Source organism: Poeciliopsis prolifica, unplaced genomic scaffold (genome assembly GCF_027474105.1).
Source record: "Poeciliopsis prolifica strain line A6 unplaced genomic scaffold, Auburn_PproV2 SCAFFOLD016, whole genome shotgun sequence".
Classification (NCBI taxonomy): domain Eukaryota; kingdom Metazoa; phylum Chordata; class Actinopteri; order Cyprinodontiformes; family Poeciliidae; genus Poeciliopsis; species Poeciliopsis prolifica.
This window is the reverse complement of record NW_026562391.1, coordinates 9,340,485-9,364,227: the sequence shown is the minus strand read 5'-3', so window position 1 is coordinate 9,364,227 and position 23,743 is coordinate 9,340,485. Positions and strand designations below refer to the sequence as shown.

Here is a 23,743-nt window from a genome sequence, read left to right as displayed (position 1 = left end):
GTCAATTACAGCAGTTCTGTCAGGAGGAATGAGACGACATTCCAATGAGTCACTGGACAGAATATGCTAAAGTTTGACTCCACTCATACAGTTTAAAGGGAAACTCTACCAAATACTACGGAAATGTATTGCTAACCTCTAAATTTTTGTGTTCTAGCATTTATGGAACAAATACTTCACCATAACTTAGCAAATACAAGAAACTCTTCGTCTGCTTTAACGCAAACCGAGAGATTTCCATCTTTGTGGCCATATCAACATCTCTAAGCAGATTATAAATATTCAACATAAAAATAGATCTCGATAGCCTGGAGATGGTATATAGTAGAGAAGGGCCTTTTCATTTTCTACTCCTTATTTGGAGTCTTCACCAACCAACCGTGTTAAAAACCTGCCTTAAGTGGGGAGTTTTACTTCCTTTCACTCATTTCTTTCTTGCTTCGTTTTGTCTCCAACTTATTAAACTTCTCGTCTTCCTCCTCCTCAGTTTCAGGTTGCTTAAGAGATGCTCTAATAAGTCCTTTCTCTCTTTTGTGTCCAGTTTAAAGTTGATTCTCCTTCACTTTCCTCCCTTGCAGATGTTTCTGCCCATGTATGTGCTCCTTCTAAGTACATAAATGGCAAAAAACCAGGAATAATTTAAGTCTGGACCCAGTTACTGAGGACACCCCTCTCCAAAGAGGACTTGGCGGAACAATCACTAGTAAAAATAAACCAGGAGGGAAAGTGGTAGAGGGATAGAATGTGATTAGCAAGGGAGCTGCTGCAGTAAATAGATAGTGGGACAAAAAGCAAAGCGTGACTGCTTTACATCATAAGAGCAAACAAATTAAAACTGTACTGACTCTACAGATAGCATCATGGTGAATGTGAAGCTGCAGCACGTCCTTATCCATCACTCATGTCATTTGAGCAAAAGTGAAATAAATGTGAAGTCATAAAGATGTTAAAGTGCTAACTAAATGACTCACTGCATCTCCTTTTATAGTGCCTCCAAATTTCTTGCAAATGGCTCAAATTACAGTTAACACACCGCAGGGACTTTAGGGGCCTTAAGCGCTGCAACATAAAAAATAGTTCCAAGATGTTTTTAAAGCATCCCTGAAGCTCCACTGCAAAAAAGCGCCATATTGTAGATGCTGTATGATGCATTTAAACTTTAAACGGAAAACACATCAAATCCACCAAGTGGATATAAACCCCTGAAAAAAATAATAGTCAATTCAGATCCAGAATGTTTCAAAACGTAAATACTGGCATAAAATCAGATGCATTCAACATTTATGTCAAACTGTTAAGCTTAAAACTGTTCATGTTGGAAGAATAATCCAGATAAATATTGTCCACTTAATGTCAAACCCTAGTGTGTAAATCATCGTTCCAAATATATGCTTAGAGTGCTGATAGCTATTCTTATCAATTATATTGTGTATCCTAGTGTATTAAGTGCCATATTAGTCAATACTTTGCTTTTAAAGAGACAATTTATGTGCTGTTGAGAAATAACAGCTTGAGAACTTCTATATTCTGTCTATATCCTTCCATTGGTTTTAGCAGCTTTTATTGCCAATATAAAGCAGTTTCTTGTGTCTGAATATTTACACATCAACGAATAGATGGGTTGAACCAGCACTGTGTGTTCTGGATGTTTTATCAATTAGCTTGGGTAGATTTGCTCCGGATGACAAACTTGCCATGTTTTCTACAAACCAGCAGTGCACAGACGAACTGATAATACATTGAATTTGAAGGCAACAATGATGTCAGTCAAAGACCTTCTTTCTGGCTATTTTTCACATCCCTTGAACCTAATTGTTTCTCTTTAACATATTTTATATGTGAGCTGAAGTTTTTTAACCCAAGAAATTGACATTATGACCTGGAGTGGCTCTCTTGTACATTAGATGAAGAAATAAACAGTTTATTTAAAATAGCATCTTTTAAATTTTAGTATACTCCATCCAAGTGTAATTTTGAAAATAGCTTCTTTTAAATTGTTTATATAACCTTAAAAAGAGTATTCACTTAATTACAGCAGCTGCAGCTAGATTTATGTGAGACTCATTGCAGAGTCACCCAGCTGGAACTTAGCGGGGGTTTAGAGATAAGGATGGAAAGCTCCTCTACATTCAAGGTTAGTTTCGGTTTTCTTGTTGCAATTCAACAAGTCAATACAACATACTTTTCAAACTTTGTGGTAGATTAATCTTTGTTCTTTTGAAAGCTTTTATTGACGTATGAGCAGTTTTTATTGACGTCACATCCATGGAAATTATACGCTGTACTTCATTGCAGGAGATAATAGTTCTGTAGTTATCTGTGAAAGTTGTGTCAGTACATTAAACAACGAACATCTATGTGATTACTTTATGTTTTAACCAAACAGAGGTTTAAGTCAGATGGAAAAGATTCTGTATTTCTGTACATCACTAATAATCCAATTTGCTTTGGATTTATAGTTTGAAAAAATACAAAATCTGGGATGGATGATGAGGATACAGATCGATGAACAGACGGGTAAACCATGGATAACTCAACAAATTAGGTGATAGATGGGTAATCAGTGCATTAACAAATCATTAACAGATAGATGAATAGATGACTGGAAAAACCATGGGTTATTGTACAGGTAGATGAAAGAAACACTGATAGATGGATGGAAGAAATAAAACTGTGGATGGCAGGATGAATAGGTGGATGACAGACTAACAGACAGAAGCAAGAAATAATTATATAACATTTAAAAAATGGAAATGAAAACCTTTTCATGCTAACCTCTGACATGAAAAGTCAGAGTCAGAGGTTAGCATGACTGTTGTTTCCACTCTGATCAACATATTTGAAATCTTTATATTAAAATCAGAATTTATTTCAACTGTGTGGGACCTCTGCATCTACAATATCCTTATATTCTATTCTGCATCCAGGATAATGGACAAAACTGAGCTTTAGCTTCATTTTTCAAAACAATAGTGCCTAACAGAGACAGCAGTGTGGTCTCCACAGTGTGGTAGGGTTTGTACAAATGATAGTAGAGGGAAGTTAATAAATCACTTTACTCCAACTCTGCCCTCCCACACAGCTTTGCTGTCCTGCTGCTCTCCGGCAGTCCGGTGTTGAGCAGAGGCCGCAAACAGCATTTATGGCTTCAATTTGCTCCAAACCGCTGCATAACACGCAGGCCCTCACTTCTTAGTTTGCTCATATAAAATGGATATCAAAAGAGGGAGCAATTTAGAAGTTTTCAGGAGAAGGAAAACAAAGCTAAGTGGGTTTCATGAGAACAACTTCAAGCCAAACAAGAAAGGAGTGAAAGAACAAAAAATCAGACTGATGAGTGAAGGATCTGATGAACTGATAGATGATTTCTGGTCGCAACACAATGGACAAAAAACAAACAAAAAAGAATAAAAATATCAACTTAGATGATATGTAGTTCATGCTCTATGAATGCAGTCTGTTTGCTTATGCATGCAGCCCCATGCAAGGTGTGAGTTCAAACAGGCTCACTGGGAGGCCAGGACTCTGCGGCTGGCACAGAGCTGAGTGGGCGAGGGGCCAATATGTCTTTTAACCTGCTTACCAGCAGAACGTGGCTTGAAAAAGGTTTAGAATGAGCATCAAATAGTTGATTTGTTGGATGAAAGCGAAAGAGCAAATGTTGTGCCAAACTGTAATTAGTGTTTCTTTCATCAAACATTAATTTTCAAGGCTTTAAAGTCGAGTGTTTTGAAAAGACAAACCCACAATTTCAGCAAGAGGTGATGACTGACAAAATGCTCAGCTTAAATTTGGATTTTTAAGATTCGGTTTAAGTGATTAAAGTGTTTCCTGAAGAAAATGGAAAGGAATGCCCTGAATGAGTTTCAGGGAAAAAAAATTGTAAACATAGTTACACAGCACTTTGTATTGAAAAAATTGCAGAGAAAAAAAAATTGCATATCAGGTAATGATATGAAGCTATGCAAACAAAACAGCTGGAATTAATTTAGGGTGGAACTGAAAAAAAAAGTGCTGGAAAAAAAACTACAATATCTAGACTTTTATTATAAGTGAATTTAAGATTTATGTTTTGATTGCAAACATTCAAAGTTAAAATTACAAAACTGAACATAACACAGCAGTGGAGAACATAGAGAAAAGTGCAAATTAGGAAGAAAAAAAAACAAGTTTTATATTTCTACTGTTGAGGTGGTGGGAACTATTATTTAGCTATTATTTAGTGGCCGCCTGAGCATACAGTCAAGCCCTCTAAACACCAGAGAGCCATAGACAGAGGAGGGAAGATCAAGAAAAGCACTTTAATGTCCTTCATGCTCCTCCCTGATGATCTTTACACTTTGTTTATCCCGACTGTTGTTTGGAAGCAGTGACTCTCCTTTGGGATGCCCAAAGGTCCCAGTCTCTCCAAAGTGCCTTCATCCTCTACTGTTTGTAATTGTCTGTCTGGTTAAAACCAGTAGCAGCTGCTGTCCAAGCTGCAGCATCATAGAGGTTTAGGGCGAATGCACTGTGATTATTTTAATCAACGCACAAAATCCTGCGCTAAACTGCTGCAGGTTTAATGCAACAGGAGTTTATTGCTTCACTTTTCACAAAACTAGTGTATTTTTTTTGTTAAATCAACTTTGATTTCTGCATAAATATAAAAAAACCCCACATTTTTCATATGATTGTTCAAATATCCCTTCAACTCAGTAGCAGTTCTTGCCTGGATGACAGCCTGTATTTATGAACACAAACCACATTCAACTACCATTGACAGCTCTGTGTTTTACTGAAACAGGGATGTGCTGCAATGTTTGGTTTGGTTTAACCATTAATACTGATACAAACTAAGAACACTCAATAAGTTAGTTTAAGCAATGAAATATTTAATATATAGGTTATATTTGGACGAGATAACACAAATTAAAACATACATTTATTTTCCAATCAAATATGATTGGAATCAACAAGCTTGGATATTGTGAGGGGTTTGCAGTGCATCAGGGATATTAAAGCTGCAGCCAGTAAACTAAAGTGTGATTCAGACATAACTGTGAGCAGCTGAAACAAGCAGACAGTGAAGCCTTTGTAAAACTGAGATGTTTGGTATGCTTGACTGTTCTTTGATATCAACTCTGATTGAAGCTTTAGGAAGAATAAGCTCCACAATGAAGGGAACTTTAAAGACTGAACAAACTTTTAAAACTGGAAGCAGAAGAGCAGAACATAAAAAAAAGCTTCTTGAAGAGAAGCTTGACTTTGAAGCATGGTTTTTTTCTGTATTATTGCTACATAAAACCAGCTTTCTGTTATATGTGTTGTTTTGTAAGATGCCATCTGCCTAAATCAAAGAGATCTCCTCCAGAATCCATATAACGTGACAAATTTACCCAATTTAAGTAGGGAATCTGAACCAATCTACTGTCCTGAAACTGGGATGGTTATTACCTATAAGGGAGTTTAGGGAGGAATATGAAGAAACCCGCCGCATCTTGTCGATGGTTTCAAATGAGAGGATGTACTCGTCGTTGTCGGGACTCCCCAGCGTGCTGCTGGCACTGCTGCTGGTACTCAGGTTACCAGGAGAGAATGCTGCTGGACCGCCTAAAGAGCAGAAATTGAGAAAAGTGGCATTTATTACTCCAGTTGCTGCTGGATAAATTGTAAAATAAAAATAAAGGAAACCATATTACATCCCAATAAGTAAGGAAACATACTTGTCCTCGGAGAATAACCCCTCATAACTTTATGTGAGCTTTCCGGTCCAGGCATGAGCTGCCGTAGCTCACAGTCCCCCCCAAACATTACTCTGACTAATACAAGCTCAAATGTCATGCATCCTCCTTACCAACCACAGGCTGAAATGTGAGAATGGAGATTGGTAGAGAATAAAGAGCTGCTCTGCTCGGAGCTCATTGATGATAAACACCCCTGCACATCTGAACGAGCACCGAGAAGGTGAATTAGAAATGGTGTCAGCAGTAGGTTAGGCACTTCACCGAGCGCTGGTGATTTAGCACTACACGCAGCTCATGCATTACTCAGTGTGGCAGCGCTGGTTCGGAGGGGAGCACGCCTGGCTTTGGCTGCCTGAATCCCCGAGAGGTGACAGAAACACAGAAGGCTGGGAGTGACAGCAGACTGGTGTGTGCTTGGAAAGTTGTGGGAGGAAATGTTAGACTGACATTTCTACAGCTGGCTGTAAATGGGATCATTTGTCTTTATTCGGAACCTATTTTAATGAACAAAACGATTAAACCTTTTCAGCCTGATAAATACAGCTGCAGGAGGCTATATGATATCAACATTTAACTAAAAAAGGAAGATAAAAATGTAAAAAAGGTAAAAATATAAATAAAAAAGAAGGAACTTGAGTAATTTAGAAGGATGACAATCAGGAGGTGTTCTGCTCCAGTTATCTGTTTTTCAGCGAGGAGGGCAGCGTTATGTATTTTCCAGGCACATAGAGCCTTTTTATAGCAGAGTCATGTAACTATGTTATCTTCAGTTGTTATGGCATTACTTTATAAATCAAATTACTCAATCATAGCCTTATCTGATGTCTTAAAATCAGGCCTTGAGGCATGTAGAATAATGTGTTCAATAATGTGTTCCTTCAAAAGTCCCTAACATGCTCACCATCCACTCCAAGGTATCTTTCTTATCAAGTTAAAAATGCAGAAATAACATTCAGTAAACGACTACCAACTAAATTTTCAATGAAACTCAACAATTTTCAAGAATTATTATTCATTCACAGGAATATAATACTTCATATTTCAACAGTCATGCAACCTCTAATCCCAAAAGAAATGTCTCAACCCTACAGCACCATGGACAGCTCAGCTTTTCCAAGCACAATCTGAATGAGGAAAATAACACTGCAGCTCTTTTTATTGAATGTTCTCAGCGAATTCAGTAAATATGAAATCATGTTCTTAGTAGAGCTACCCTGTCAATAATAGCTAAGAGGAAAACTGCAAACTATTTCCATTCAATAAGATAAACAGAACTGCCTCATATAAAAAACAAAAGAAGGATCACCACATATTGAACTGGAAATTAAGTGGATGGGAAAATGTTGTACAAAAAGACAAATAAACCCATTTAAGTACAGGACTAAAAATTTTAAAATTGGTATTTTGAACTAGCTCTGGAGAATTTGAAGAGTGGTTGGGGGACTGAAGGTACAGAAGAAATTAATGTGTAAAAAAATCATTTTTATTACTACAATACATTTTCATGAATACTTGGACTAATGTGTCAGGTTCTGTGCTCTGCCTGGATACGAGGACTGAACTGGGTGAAAAAGCTCCCCAATGCAAACTCCACCATAGTCTCTTTCTATCGTTATTGCATGAAGACTGTAGATATTTTAAATATATAGCTGCACAACATTATAAAACACCTAATTGTAATGCCATCACAAAATAATAAACACACATAATAAATGTGTGCTTATTGTTATAAACACACATTTTCCTAATTCTTTCTGTTTTTAGATTGATTAAAATATCCCTGCTGAATTCGAATGGCTGGCACTCAAATAATAATTTCCTCCCAAATATTTAATCTGAGTAGCACTATGTGATTGCAAAACAGCAAAATCTGAAATCGCAATGGCAAGTGCTACGCAGTATATTGTGGACCATAAATTACGTCTGAAGAATTTCATTTCTGGGTTTTTCTCATTGAGAAAATAAATTTTGGTAATTTTATTTCCCTCCTGCTTTTAATCTCAGATTTTCAGCATCCATCTCTCTCTCTCTCTCTGTCATACCTTCTTCATTCAAGTTGAGGTTCTGTAGACTTTTGTTCAGATTGCGGGCGGTGGTTACCGCTCGGATATTGGTGTACGAATTGACGGATCGCAGACGAGGGATGGCCGGGCTGTCTCTCACTGGAGTCATGTTGCCGGGTTCTGATTGTCAACAGAGACAGAAGAAAAAAAATATGTTATTGATGTTTGAAACTGAAAGACAACACCTTCTGCTGCTCTCATTTTTGGTAAAGTGTGTGAATTTTAAATGAACTTGTAAAACTGGAGAATATTTCCTTAGAAAAAATCCAGCAACCAGAAATGTTAGAGCACTGTACAGGTCCATTAAACTATTTGATTTGCTCCTCTTTTTGTTGTTAGTCTAATGCTTTAAAGAAGCATATTGAGAAATTAAACTCAATATGCTCCATAAGCATATGGTTTACCACATAAAAGTATTCCCAACACACCTGCCTGTGCAGAAACTCTAGCTTTAGATCTTATCTCTTCCTTAAATTTACTCAAAAACCTGTGATGGATAAATGGAGGACATGATCTACAAAGCACACTTAACCCCCAGCTTTCTATTTTGCAACATTTCAAATAATACCAAATAGTACAGTTGATTAAATTTTGGTGAAAGAAAAAAATCTAATTGTGGGTTAGACATTGCACATCTTCAGACAAGATCAGCTTCAAATCACCTGCAGCATTGGCTGGTGATGGCACGACGTAGTTCTTCTCTTCTTCTATGAACTGGAGGGCAACTGTGCAGAAGTTGCTCTCATACTGGACCACCAGGTGACTCAGGGCTACCACCAGCTCCTGAGAAACACCAAAAACAAAACATCTCAGCTAAGTTTTTGCTTCCATGAAATCCAAGATGAAGTTGCATTTCATGTGTGATTGGTGATTAGTGTGATTGTGCAGCAGAGACCTTGCGGACCACAGGGCTGCCATCGTTGATGAGTTGAGCCAGCATCATAGCCACGTTGTGGTCGATGGTGGTGGAGTGGTCGGTCCTTTCAGCAGAGTTTCCAACAAATGTTCCCAGAGCAAACACAGCAGCACATCTTACCTGCAATTAAATAAAGATGACGAACCTCAACTTTCTGTTCAGCTGGTGTGTTATATAACGCTGTGAGCACAACTCTCAGACTTTTAAACACTTTTCTTCACATTTAAGACACACAAAACTGACAGAATGCCAAGTGAGACCAATAAATAAAAGTTTTAGAAGTAATTAAACACGAGTTTGTCTACCAGCGTCAGAGTAAAATGTGAAGATCATCTGAGCTGCAAGTATCTATTAGCTAATAGACAGTATAGTATCTCATTTCTCTCTTTCCGCTTCAGTAGATGTTTAATCTAAACTCGGCGTCGCCCAGAGAGGATTCTGCATTAGCGACTGATGTCATAAACCAAACCAAATTACAGCCCAAGAATTAATATTTTTCTGAGTGGTTTATGATGGCAACACAAAGCTTCATGACTGAAACAGAAAGTGTTGTTGATGTATTCTGCAGTCACTTCAGCCCTTTCTTTGTCATGTAGTTTAAACCGACAGGAACAGTATGAAGGAAACATTTAGCAGTTTTGAATTTGTGATATTTTAAAACCTTGGTTTTCTTTCATACCAGAAACCCGACCTTGCTTACTAATCATGCAGGCTATCTGCAAAATTAAAATGAGACTTGGTGTTGAAGTTACCGACAGCTCCCAGAGAGACAGAATAATATGCCTCTGGTCTTAAAGGTGTATTACGCAAATGTAAGAACAGAAAGTGCAGTCTTTTGTGGATCTCAGAAATCTTTGCATTAGAGAGAGAAGAAGCCAATTTTATATTTCATTTTCCTTCCATGGAAGCCTACCTAACGGAGGACGACAGTTATAATTCACACAGGTTTGTCAAAGCCAGGCAAAGCTACAGAGTCAACACAGACTAAAATCTCAGAGCAAGTAAATGCAATATGTACCTGACAAAGTGGCTGGTGAGTGCATGACTTGGTAAGTTTTTGTGAAATTCAGTTCAGTCATATTTTAGGCAGGGTGATTGTCAGACAGGCATCTGAACCATAAGACCTTCCAGGTGATGTTTTACTGTTTTACTGTTTTACTTGTCCTATCACAGGTATCAAGAGGTCTTTGGTGTCTTCTTGTGAATTTTTTGGAGACCTCTGTCAGAATGAAACAATCCTTAGTTGCCTCAAGAGTTATTATTAATTTGAAGCTTTAGTGAAAGAAAGTTTTATGCCTTTGAAAGAGAAACCCTGGAGAAATTGGACACTTCATGGTCAGTGACTTCAGCCTCAGGCCTCCTCAATGCCACTTGATAACAGAAAGGGGTTTGTTGCAGCCAAAGAAAATGTTATCATTTTCTGAAATTAAATTTAAAAAGTAGAAAAAATAAAAACTTTTTCCCATTTAATGCACTTTGTCCTTGACTGGATTTAACAAGGCAACAGTACATCTGAAAATATGTCTCCAAATATTTTTGTCAAACTAAAATTCGTTCACAGCTAAAAATTAAAACTCAATTTTTAAAATTTTTTTAAAAGAAATTTGTTTAATTGAAGACCATGTCTTCCATGTGTGCTGCTGGGAAGTTGCGAACTCTGAAAGCGTGAATGTCTTCCTACTTTAACTTTTTTAAACTTGACTATCTACATGACTATCTACAACTTAAAGTTGTAGATAGTCATAAATTTATGCGGCACTTATTTTCTGTGCAGACTATGAAAAATCAACACAAAAAGTCAAATTTCCACCACAGAGGAGGACATTTTTTTATTTCCTACAGTCATTCTTAAACCCCCCAACTAAAAAAATTAAATAAAATAAAAAAAATAAAACGATTTACCCTGAATACAATTGATATCTACATTACAAAAGATTTGTGTTTGATTCCAAAACAGAGATTGATATCTACAATGTGCCCTTTTTAAACATACAAATGTCTAAAATGCAAGATTTATCTGGGGAAAAAACCCCCAAAATCCCTCTGCAGCCCTCACCAACAAAAAATGTTATATTGTTGGAGCAAAAGCCTGAACATGCAGTCGAGGCTGTGAGTGTTTTCTGCAGACCTCAATTTCAACCCTGCAGATAAAACAGCTGCCAGGGAGGAGGTTTCTTCTGGAAGCAGCTGTTTCTCCAGCAGCATCTGGGTGAATGTTGGGGTGATCTCTGCACACTGTTCTCTGGTGTCCATGTATGACCCAGTAAGGTGCTGGAGCTCCAGCTGCAACATGAAGGATGTGGGTCTAGCTGGACAGAAGAGCGATCTACTTACTGGGAACATGAAGGATCACTGTGTGACAACATCTGATCGTAAAACATTCATACGGCGGTTCCCGGCTCCCTGGAGTTACAGAACGGTTTGTTTCTGTGTTCAGTAGAGCATGTAAGGGCTAAAGATGTACAAGACTCAACAAATGTTCCTTTGGTATTTCTTCAAACAATTTCTTGAAACATATTGCAATTTTTATGTCCATAAACTTTCACAAGCAGAACCATTTCCATCACAATAAGCCTAAAGTCTACTGTATTTTGCTAAAATCTTAGTTTTCTGTGCTCATAAAAATTTGTTCAGTGTTATAATACAAAGACAGATGGACAGAAATGCATGTAATATACGAGAAACTGTATTTGTCCTACTGATTTTCTTTCATGCCTGACACTAGCTTCAGATTTAGATGTTGCTGCTGGTATAAAAATTTTATCATTAAAAATCCAAAATAAAACAAACGTTTTTATAGAGTTTTTCTTCTCATTTTAATCAACCAGCACTTATTTGTATATTTTTTTCTTACGGTATTAAAGTATTAATAGAAACAAGGAGAATAAAAGGACAATAAAAAATAAGAAGTCAGAATGTTAACTGTGCTCATGAAACCAGCTTCTTCCTCAAACTGCAGGACATTACTCCCGGCTTCATCTTACTTAATTGTTTTCAAATTGATATATCAGACCAATTTGAAATATTGATCTGATGTATCATATGTCAGATTACTTGTAACGTTTTGAATGACCTTCAGTTTAATAAAAATTGTGGGTTGCAATTACTGGCACCTCTGGTAAAAAGGTGCCAGAGGTTCCATTTTACCAGAGCTCATCAGACCTTATGATGAGCCCAAGAGAGCAGAGAATATCAGACGACCAAGCACTCTGGATGACCTGGCGAGGTTGTGCAAAGGGGAATTATCCAAAAGATTCCTCTAACTGGCTGCAAATCAAATATAAAAGTAGAAAACAGTTCTGTCATGTTGACAGAATGAAGTTGTGTAAAGTAATAACAGCTGGTGTATAAAGAATTCTTGCACTGGTAGTTTTTAATAAAAAACTATTATTCCAGAATGAATTTGTGGCGGTGCAATAAAACATTAATTTATGTGGAGGGTTTTACATGTATTGTATTTTACCAGGGGTGAAGATGAATGTATCTGGCACTATGTCTCATTTAGCTATTAGCCATATTCTGACCACCATTATTCATAGAGCTCATTTTTATGACTTTTTCATACAAGAGCCCGCAAAGGAATTTCAAAGTTTAACTACTCTTAAACTTTGTCCTACACAGCTTTTTGTGATGTCGTTGAAAATGTTTGACATTTATTTCACATGTCTGGTTTCTCAGCTATCATCTTAGTGCAAAAACAGGAAGAAAATCAAGGTAAAACTGTTCTGTCTGCTAAGTTTAGCTCATTTTAAGCCAGAACACAAACAGAGCACAATGACTTTATATATATATATATATATATATATATATATATATATATATATATATATATATATATATATATATATATATAAAAAAAAAAAAAATTCCCTTCTCACCCACCGCGGGTGGTTCTTATCCTCTGAGCTCGGGTCCTCTACCAGAGGCCTGGGAGCTTGAGGGTTCTGCGCAGTATCTTGGCTGTGCCAAGGACTGCACATTTCTGGACTGAGATGTCTGATGTTGTTCCTGGGATCTGTTGTAGCCACTGCTCCAGTTTGGGGGTTACTGCCCCGAGGGCCCCGATGACCACAGGCACCACTGTGGTCTTCACCTTCCAGGCCCTCTCCAGTTCCTCCCTGAGGCCCTGGTATTTCTCTAGTTTCTCGTGCTCCTTTTTCCTGATGTTGCAATCACTTGGTATTGCTACATCTACCACAACGCTTTCCTCTGATGTTTATCCACTACGACAATGTCTGGTTGGTTCGCCATTACCATTTTGTCTGTCTGGATCTGGAAGTCCCACAGGATCTTAGCTCTGGCGTTCTCCACCACCTTTGGGGGTGTTTCCCACTTTGATCTTGGGGTTTCCAGTCCATATTCTGCACAGATGTTTCTGTACACTATGCCTGCCACTTGGTTATGTCGTTCCATGTACGCTTTCCCTGCAAGTATCTTGCACCCTGCTGTGATGTGCTGGACTGTCTCAGGGGCCTCCTTGCACAACCTACACCTTGGGTCTTGTCTGGTGTGGTAGATCTGGGCCTCTATTGCTCTGGTGTTTAGGGCCTGTTCCTGGGCTGCCAGGATGAGGGCCTCTGTGCTGTCCTTGAGTCCCAGCTTTTTCCAGCCATTGGTAGGATTTACTGATATCAGCCACTTGGGTTATTTGCTGGTGGTTACATCCCATGTAGGGGTTTGTCCTCCATGATGGTATCTCTGGCACCTCAACCTCCGTTCCCTGTTGTCTAGACATTCACTGAGCACATTGTCTGTTGAGGCTTTGTCTCTGATGTATTTAGGATCTTAGTTGTTTCGTCCTGGACAGTGGTTCTCACACTCACTAGTCCTCTGCCTCCTTCCTTGCGGCTCGTGTACAGTCTCAGGGTGCTGGATTTGGGATGGAACCCTCCATGCATTGTTTAGTAGCTTTCTGGTCTTAATATCTGTGGCTTTTATCTCCTCCTTTGGCCAGCTAATTATTCCAGCAGGGTATCTGATTACTGGCAAGGCATAGCTGTTTATCGCACGGATTTTGTTCTTGCCTTGAGCTGGCTTCTCAGGACTTGCCTTATTCTTGGAGGTATTTAGCTGTGGCTCCTTTCCTTGTGACCTCATCGAGGTTGCCATTTGCTTGTGGTATACCTAGGTACTTGTAACTGTCCTCTATGTCTGCTATTGTTCCTTCTGGGAGTGAGACCCCTTCTGTGTGGATGACCTTCCCCCTCTTTGTGACCAGCCGACCACATTTCTCTAGTCCGAATGACATCCCAATGTCGATGCTGTAGATCCTGGTGGTGTGGATCAGTGAGTCGATGTCTCGCTCACACTTGGCGTACAGCTTGATGTCATCCATGTAGAGGTGACTGATGTTGGCCCCATTTTTGAGTCGGTATCCGTAGCCAGTCTTGTTGATAATTTGGCTGAGGGGGTTCAGGCCTATGCAGAACAGTAGCGGGGACAGAGCATCTCCTTGGTATATGCCACATTTGATGGACACTTGTGCAAGTGGTTTGCAGTTGGCTTCAAGGGTGGTTTTCCACAGCCTCATCGAGTTTGCAATGAAGGCTCTCAGAGTCCTGTTGATGTTATACATCTCTAAGCATTCATGATCCAAGTATGCGGCATTGAGTCATAGGCTTTCTTGTAATCAATCCAAGCCATGCACAGGTTGGTGTGTCGGGTTTTGCAGTCTCGGGCAACTGTGCGGTCTACGAGGAGTTGGTGTTTGGCTCCTCTGCTATTTACACCGATACCCTTCTGTGCCGTGCTCATGTGTTTATCCATGTGTTTGCTTATCTTGGCCGCTATGATGCCTGACATGAGCTTCCAGGTTGTGGAGAGGCAGGTTATTGGTCGGTAGTTGGGTGGGACTGGACCCTTTGATGGATCCTTCTGGATTAGGATTGTCCGCCCTTCAGTTAACCATTCAGGTTGAGTCCCACTTTGTAGCAGCTGGTTCATTTGGGCTGCCATTCGCTCATGGAGAGCAGTGAGTTTCTTTAGCCAGTAGGCATGGATCATGTCAGGCCCTGGTGCTGTCCAGTTTTTCATACCTGAGACTCTTTCTTGGACATCTGTCACAGTGATGGTTACCGGGGCTTGCTCAGGGAGGTTGCTGTGGTCCTCTCGTAGAGAGATCAGCCACTGTGCATTGCTGTTGTGGGACGCCTCCCTTTCCCATATGCCTTTCCAGTATTGTTCCGTCTCCAGCCTTGGTGGGTCTGCTCTGTTTTATTGTTACCCTGCCATTGAGAGTACACCTTAGCTGGTTGAGTGGAGAAAGCCGGTTAATCCTTCTGGATTCATTCTCCCTTGTGTATCTCTTTAGGCGGCTGGACAAGGCTTGGAGCCTCTGTTTGGCAGTCTCGAGTGCTTCAGGTATGGCATCTGCCTGTACTTTCTGGGTACTGGTCTTTTCATTGCACCCTTGTGGAGCTCTGACAGTTGGCTCACTTCCCTCCTTGTTACCTTGATTTTAGCCTCTAACCGTCTTTTCCATGGTGGGTATTGGGTCTCATGGTTGCTCTATAGCCAAGTATCTCAAGGATCACTGATGCTGAGTTTAGATCAGCTCATTGGTTTCTGTTATGGTGTTGGTAGGGATCGTTCTCAATGCTGCATTCACATTCTCAATGAGACTTTCAGATGGTACTTCACTCAGCCGTTGTAATTGGCGCCGGGGAGGCCTGGTTGTCATTCGGGTCATGATTCTCTCTCTCAGGTCAGCAGCTGTCTCGTTCAGCTCTGTTTCGCTCATTGGGGCCGTGTATCCCCTCACTGGTGGGGACTTGTAGTTAAGTCCCCACAGTCCTGACATCCGGGTTCCTCCCTTTTGCCGTAGCATTTGTGTTGTATCTCGTCAATCTCAAGTTGTGATAGCAGTTGCCGTTTGCGGATGTTGGAACACTGAGCTACTAGTTGTTTAGTGCTTAGTGTTGACTGGGGATGTCGAAGTAACCATTCCTTCCCCAGTCTTTGCATGTAACCTCTCTCACTAGGGTTACTTGAGTAGTAGCATTCCAACAGATCCACATTTTCATCTCTCGCCCATTTCCGTCTTGTTCCAGTAGCCCATTTGTCATCAAGGTGCTCTGGTTCCCCAACACCTGACGCAGACCTTGTTTGGCCGGGCGACGTCTGAGCCGGCATGTTATGCAACTTAGTATCTCTCATGGTATGAGGTAGGCAGTAGCTTGAAGGGTCTTGCCTAAGGACCCAGACTGGATTCGAACCCTGCCCTCTCGGGTGATATACTGATGCCTTATGTATTGAGCTATCCAGTCAGCTATATATATACATATATATATATATATATATATATATATATATATATATATATATATATATATATATATATATATATATATATATATATATATATATATATATATATATATAAAGCCTGAATTGTGACCCGCACTTCTGAATACATCACAGCCAGTCAAGGTTTAGAAAAATGCAGCCCGTGAAGAACCTCGAACTGCTGATGGAGCAACAGAAATAGTCGGCTTCTTTCCACCCTTCATCTGTAAAATCTGCACCCTGCTCAGGTTCCCACACAGCTCCAGTCATGAAACACTTGTCAAAGAAAAGAGAGGCCTGTGGATGCCGATGATCCACCAAGACTTTCTTTGGAGGAATGTAGGAGTAGTTGGGCAAAGGAGAGCGTGCTCAAGAGCTGAAAACAGCGGCAGCCTTGGGAAGAAGGCCGTCTAATTCTGTGATAAATGTAGCAATAACTCTTGTTTGTATGTTTAATCTAGTTTGAAAGCATAAAAACCAGCACTTTATTAAAGCTTTGTTTATACGGGTGGCATTGCTCCATTTTTCTCATGACAGCTTCAACTTCATAGGAAAAAATCTTAATAGGAAATCTAAAAATGTAGAGCTAACCCAACCCTTCTGAGAATTTTAGATAGATCTGGATTCTACGAAAAACAAAACAAAAAAAACTTACATTGTTAATTTAAAATCTTATCAGTTTGAAAAATGGAAACAATCAATAATGTTATTATAATTGAGGAATAAACAGCAGCTGGCAAAGTATTCAAATTTTTGGAACATTTTCACATTTTGCCACATTACAAACAATCTTTAATCTGTTTCACGACAAAATAATTGCACTTAACTGTGGAGTGGAAAAATATTTGTCTGACAAACTGAGTGTGGATTTGTATTCAGGCCTTTTTAGGCAAAAGTTTGGCCTTTTTGCTTAATTTTCTTTATAAAACTGACGAAGCCTGGTGAGACTCAATGGAGAAAACTGGTGAAGAGAAATGTTTAACTCTTTCTCTCTCTATCTGTACACAGAACAGCTACAAAACTGACATTTGGTGCCCCATAAATGCACATCTTAGTGTGTTTTTGAGTGCGTTTAAGGCAGGGGTGGGCACTCCTGGTCCTCGAGGGCCGGTGTCCTGCAACTCTTGGTTGTCTCCCTGATCCAACACACCTGAATCCAATAGCTGAATCACCTCCTAAATGCAATCAAGTTCTCCGGAGTCCTGCTAATGACCTCAGTATTTGACTCAGGTGTGTTGAAGTAGAGATACATCTAAAAGTTGCAGGAGACCGGCCCTCGAGGACCTGGAGTGCCCACCCCTGGTTTAAGGTGTGGCTCAGACTTCTCACCTCAGGGATGGGATCTGACAGCAGCGTATACAACTTCTCATGAGCGCTGTCTCGGACGCCACACCAGCGCGCTGGTTCAAAGTTCTGCCAGATCCGGCCCAGGCAGATCGCCACCCATTGCCGGAGCAACGGGTGGGGGTCAGAAAGCTGCTCCAGGCAGTTGGCGATCAGGTTACCCTGGAGACAGGCCTCCTAGAGGGCAGAAAGATGAGGAAAGGACGTTGGAAACCTTAAATTGTTTAGCTGTTTATCTTTATCTTTTATAAAGGAAAAATATGTTATTTCCAGTTAAGAATAGACAGAGCTCTTCTGACTGTGGCTTCTATTACTTGTGGCTAAAACTGGTCTTTCTGTATAGGATTCATGACAAAACAAGCATGATAGGAGCCTAATCCTCCCAAGCAGCACAGAGGTCCTTGGTTGACTTGAAACTTATTAGTCAATAAAATCCCCACTAACCTCTAAACCTTTTGTGAGATTTCGACAGAAAAGATTATAGATTAGCAACACAACGGCAATAAGACTTTACTAAAATTAACTATGAAGTCTGCAAAGTAATGACACAATTTTTTTTTATTATACTGATGTTAACTGGTGTTTTATATTTGGATTTTTAGCTCTATTGCTTTTTCCTCTTTAAGAAAGCTATCAAAAATGCAGCAACTACAGCGACTGGAAAGAAAATTCATGCGATGTAAAGTGAGATGATAAAAACAGATCCATTGTATAGCAGCACAGAGGAAAGCTCTGCAATGTCACTACAACAGTTTGAGAGCGGATAACGCAGATCACGTTTGATTTGAATGTCTTTACGGGTAAAAAACAAACAGTAAGTATTTTACATAGTGGATTTTTTTGTTGCTTTTCTGTCAAATTTTGATGTTGCAGATCTTCAGACATTGAGGTTAAACTGACCCACACCCCCATTTAAATCAGTGATATAATTAGTCATAATTAATCACATATTTCCAGTTAAATGAACATGTTCAATCCTCGACTTATAGTACAAAGAAAGCAATTGAAATGAACATCAAGTAGGAGAAAAAGATTTTCATAAACAGACGTCACGCCTTGATCTAAAGACGACACTTTACCATCTGGAAAGGGTTTAAAAGCCATTTATAAGTTTGTGGTTCTCAGATCACCAAGATTTGGGTTATGTAACAATCTGATGCAGACCAGCAAGTTCAATCTTGAATGATTTCAATAGCTGCCTCATAAAAATCTGCACTGAAAGCTAATTGAGATGAGCTGAAATTGGCTATTCATGCTGAAAATCTTTCCAGTATGGCTATCTTAAAATGATTTGACAAAAGAAACGAGGCAGGATTCCTCCACAAGGATATAAAAGCCTTATTGTTAGTTTTCACAAATGCCAAATGGCCGTGGTTGTCCAGACGGGTTTCAAGAATCGCCAGAAAGATCTGGATGGCTTTTTCCTTTAGTAAATGAAATCATGAGAACATTTTTTCCTTCTGTTTTTGCTCAGGCTTAATTTTATGATCTAATACATTTTGGGGCAAACATTTTTCACAAAGCTTTGTGAGCAGTGATAACATTAAATAAAATAGAAATATGCAATTTTGGGGCAATTAGGTTGAAAGTTTGGTTTCCCCTGGTGACATAAAAATATATTTTTTCTTTATTGTTGATCGAAATGAGACCCATTTTACTTCATTGCCTAGTCAATCACATATTTGAAATCAGCAACCTGTTGACTATTATGAATAAAAGCTTCAAATTCTTTTATCAACATTGTGATTGCTGTGTGACACATTCTCAGCTTTTAGTCCACAGCAATGACTGGCGTTGTTTAACATAAGAAATAAACAGGAAACTGAAGCTGAAAAGCAGGGAGAGAGTCTCTCTGTAATGTCACAATCATCTATTATTTACAGAAACCAGCAGGAGATGTGGGAGTGCTCAGTTTACAGAGAAATATACATGAAGGATTGGTGTTTCTGAGGCTGACAGCGGGTACAGGTTTTCTGATTTGTCACTTTTATAAAATGTAATATCAGAAACAGGCACATGACTGGGAATAAAAGACACAAATAACCATAACTAGACAGAAATATTACAAATATTTTCTTAGGAATTGTTTGCGTGTCTGGGTGGAATGGTGAGTTACATTATCCCTACGTTGCACCTCTGGGTATTTGATGAGCAGCAGACATAAAAGGCTTCTGGGATTGCACGCAGGAGGCCGGGGGCCGACGGAAGTGACTCATTTGGAGATAAAGTGTCACCACATTGGTGGCTGGGGCAGAAACAGAGGCTGCAAAAGTAACTGCTGCTGACAAAACTGTCACATAACCAATATCTACTGGAAATATACAACGGGCGACAGAGATGACAGTTGGCTCTGAGAGGACCTCGTTTCCTGGCGAGAGGAGTAAATTAATAATTTGCCATGTGCTCCCTCTGGCCTTCTGACGATCCACTCGAAGCCATACACACAAATTCAAACCGGTTCTCTACCTGGCCTGTGTTGTAGTTGTTGACGATGACAGCCAAAATGAAAACGGCCATGGTACGATGTTCCGCCTGAAAGAAAGGAAAGCATTCCTCAACCCTCTCACAGTAAGCTATTAATACTTAAACGGCTTCGCATCAAATTAAGCAGAAACAATCGCATGAAACACTTTTTACCAGCGATGGAGGCTGATACTTACAGGCATGTAACTGTCGGCTAATACAGACAGGAAATACTTGTGTCCGTTGTCTTTCACCAGGTCAGCTTGACATGACTGTGAAGATGGAGAGCAAGAATTAAGAGGATTCACTCTTCATTCAGAGTAACATTTATTAAAATGTGTTGCTTTTTTCTCTTTTTCCCAGAACAGACTGAGCGACGACTGAATATTATTATTAAATCAGGGTCAGTTGAAAAGAACAGCTGTCTTCAAATTTTCCTCAAAAACAAAATATTAGGATGCACATCGCAATAGGCAACAACTGTTGCCAGATTTTCCCCATCTCTAACTAAAATGAACAAAAAAAATCCTGAGTACCTCAGCTGACGCTTCAGATCTTAAACATGGCTGCATGTTTGTTATTTAAAATATATTTTGATACATTGGTAAGACTTTATAAGGACTTTTGAATTTGAGTTTTATTTGTTGGCACAACTCATCATTTCCAAATTCTTTAACAACAACATAGTTTAGGAGGTGCACTTTATCCCCACAGTTTTGACAATTATTGTTACTCTTAAGTAAAAGGGAAAAAATTGAGGAAAAGCACTTTATGTCTCTCTCCGTCTATTTCTGTAATGTTTTCCTAAGCCAGAGTGAGATTGTGAGAATGTCACTGATATGAAGAAGAAAAATGCTTCAGCTGAATGCTCCCAGTTTAACTCTCTGATGTCTGATTTGTGAAAAAATTGTACTGCAGGTTTACTTCACAATCAAAATGGTGATTAAACATTTGTAAAACACACATATTGATGCAATCCTGAACCTTTAGGTTAAAATTTTGACAAAGTACAAGTGTTTTGATTACATAAATGTGGAAGTGCCAATGCTATGAGATTTTAAAATGAAACAAGAAAGAAACACACAGATTCTGGACATCTGTGTGTGATTGCTCAGCATTACTTACACTATCCACAGCAAGGATTTTGGCCCAGATGAACACCAGCTGCGGCCGCAGCTCCCTGGCTGAACTCTGGAGCAGCTTTAACACATATGGGAAGATCCCAACAGACAGGGCCTGCAAGATGCACAAACAACACAGCACCGGTGCTTACAGGGCAAAGTCATGTGGCATCTCAGCAAACAGGTGTGAGGATAGAGTAAAGCTGAATCAGGCAGCAGACTGGCCCTGATGTAAATGTTGTTTATCACTTTCTACAATTCTCTTATATATATATATTTAGAAACATTTTAAAAATACAGGTTGGGACAGACCACAAAGCCATAATCCCAATCCTATGAAGAAGCTATTGGACTGAAAAGGTCTGAAAAGACCAAATAGACTCAGTTACAAAGGTTCTGTCAGGAGGAATGAACCAGAAGTCCAGTAAAGTGAAGGAATCCCAGAAGGTTTGATTCAAATCAAAAAACTTAAAAACATTATATCCTGAAACTGGCCAAATGGATGTGAAATTCTGAAATCAATGAATTTATTTTTAAAAATATCTAAAAAATGTTCTTGCAAAGTTTTCTAGCATTTAACAAATATATATAATTTTGGTAATACTAATTGACCAGAAACAAGTGCTTGATCTGACTGAAGGTCAGACAGCAGGAAAAAAATCTTTTTACTTGGTGAAATATCTGGTTTGAACTGTATGATTACATTTACTAAAGGAAAACAGCATAAAGGAGATTTTTTTAAGATTAATTCTTAATATGTGGTCAATATAACCAAAGTGTTCTTTGTAAACCAAGTGAGCTAATCGCATATTGTAGTTTTATGTCATCTGAAGCTCATGTTTAATTCTTCAGTCGATAATTATTTGACTGTGCAGAGTTTGTGTTTGTTTTATTACATTGTTGTTTAAATCTTTCAAACCATTTTGATAGTTTTAAAAATGATGCAGTTATTACTATGGTGAAACATATTTTTATGGTTTCAAATTGTATAAACTACCTTTGACATTCAAGGTTTGACTATGTCAGAATTCACTTAGGAGTGTCAAATATAAAAGAGGCGAACGAACCAGACTGACGGCCCAGGGTCCCAAATCCAGGAACTGTCCAAGCAGGTTCAGAGCCCTCAGCCGATGCACTTGACTCAGGAGAACCTGAAAGGCAGGAAAACAGATCAGAGGTAATTTGGGTTTGCCTACAAAACCGGAGGGAAGTCTGAGATTAAAGGAAGAGGAAGAGCAGCAGGGAATATGGCAAAGAAGGTGGATTGGAACAGGTGGTGCTCCCACCACTACTAGAACCAGCATCATTACTGAGTGTGTGGGCAGCTGGGTGTGTCCTCTTGGCTGCCATTGTGTTTGGATGCTTACAGAGGTATCGGAGTATGACATCATCTGAGGGGGCGCTTTAACTTACCTGCGTTCACATAATGAAATACTGATGCCAACTGGGAATAATTTAGAAAGCTGTTGTAGCCACACAGGACTATTTATAGGATGCATATGGCAGATGCTAAAAATACATAAATGCTTGTGTTTGCATACACTATGCAATGCAGCATTAAAGTCTGTGTGAAGGCTGGACGCCGGAGCATCTCCATGTGACTTTCACAGTGTGTGTGGGAACAAGCATATGGAGGATCGAAGATTCACACAAGCATCTCCTCCTACACACGACGCATGAACAGAATCCTCGGGGGGACATCGACCTGTGAGCGTGACCGCAGAAACAGAAGGAGGCTGGGGGAAGACCGGAGCACGTCTGCCTCCAGCTCTGAGGAGGAGCGTGGGAACGTCCGTGCTCGTGTGTTTTTACGTGACGTAGACACCGCAGAAAAGCCACAGGGCAACAACCCGACCCAAACCTCTGTTGGTATGAGCGCAATCTAACTAAATTCATATCTTTTTCATTCTCATCATCACCAACTACATTTGGTGTGCATTATTCATAGAGGAGAAGGCCTGGAAGGAATGGAAATAAAGTCCCAGATCAACACTGCAACATAACAGAGAACGTGAGCGTGTTTTTACCGCTGCAATATCTTTACCTCACTCTGATTCGCAAGCAGTGAGTAAGCGCTGCCTCCTGTTTTCCTGTGTTTGAGCACCGATACACGTCATGTTGCAGTGCCCCATAAAAATATTCACACTCCCCAAACTTTTTCACGTTGTGTCAAAATCCGAATCCAAAACCTCGTCGGTCTTAATGAGATGTGTTGACACAAAGCAGTGCATGCTCATGAAGTGAAGGAAAATTAATCGTGCCTTTCAACATTTTTAACAAATGAAAATCTGAAAAAAGTAGCACACACCGATTCTTCTAAATAAAACCTGATGGCACTAATTACCCTCCAAAGTCACAAAATTAGAAAATAAAAGGAGAAAAGGAGTAAGGGCAAGGAGAGCATTAGTTTGAGAAGCCGTGAAATCACCACTGTGTAACTCTGGAGGAGTTGCAGGGATCCCCAGCTCAGGTGGACATAGCTGCAGACAGGACAACTTTTAGAAGCACAAATTTAGGTGTTTCTGGGAGAGTGTCAAAAATAAAGCAACTGTAATCAGGAAGCCATTACCAATATGCCATAGGCAATATAATAGATACATGCAAAATGCTGTGTGGCAGAAATCCACAGTGAAACATAGTGATACAAGCATGATGCTGTGGGGATGGGCTTTTTTTCCCAGTAAAGCCAGTGAAGTTTGTCAGATTTGAGGGAAAAATGGATAAAGCTGAATAAGAGTACGATCCTAAAAGAAAACTTGTAAGAGGACGACAACCCTGAACATACAGCCTGAGCGGCAACTGCATCGTTTTCAAAGAATATGCAGA

General features: G+C 39.5%; 1 protein-coding gene across 4 annotated transcripts in view; it reads right to left on the bottom strand.

Moving 5' to 3' along the window:
* Positions 1 to 23,743, bottom strand: part of rptor (regulatory associated protein of MTOR, complex 1) — a 141,255-nt gene that overhangs the window by 32,699 nt on the left and 84,813 nt on the right. For all 4 annotated transcript variants that reach the window (XM_055041000.1, XM_055041002.1, XM_055041001.1 and 1 more), the window contains exons 13-21: positions 21,985 to 22,068; positions 20,922 to 21,032; positions 19,994 to 20,068; positions 19,800 to 19,865; positions 17,319 to 17,510; positions 8,685 to 8,825; positions 8,452 to 8,572; positions 7,769 to 7,909; positions 5,437 to 5,592 (exon numbers count right to left, since the gene is read on the bottom strand). In XM_055041000.1, the coding sequence (XP_054896975.1) occupies positions 5,437 to 5,592; positions 7,769 to 7,909; positions 8,452 to 8,572; positions 8,685 to 8,825; positions 17,319 to 17,510; positions 19,800 to 19,865; positions 19,994 to 20,068; positions 20,922 to 21,032; positions 21,985 to 22,068 (1,087 nt within the window). The remainder of the gene's footprint in view (positions 1 to 5,436; positions 5,593 to 7,768; positions 7,910 to 8,451; positions 8,573 to 8,684; positions 8,826 to 17,318; positions 17,511 to 19,799; positions 19,866 to 19,993; positions 20,069 to 20,921; positions 21,033 to 21,984; positions 22,069 to 23,743) is intronic.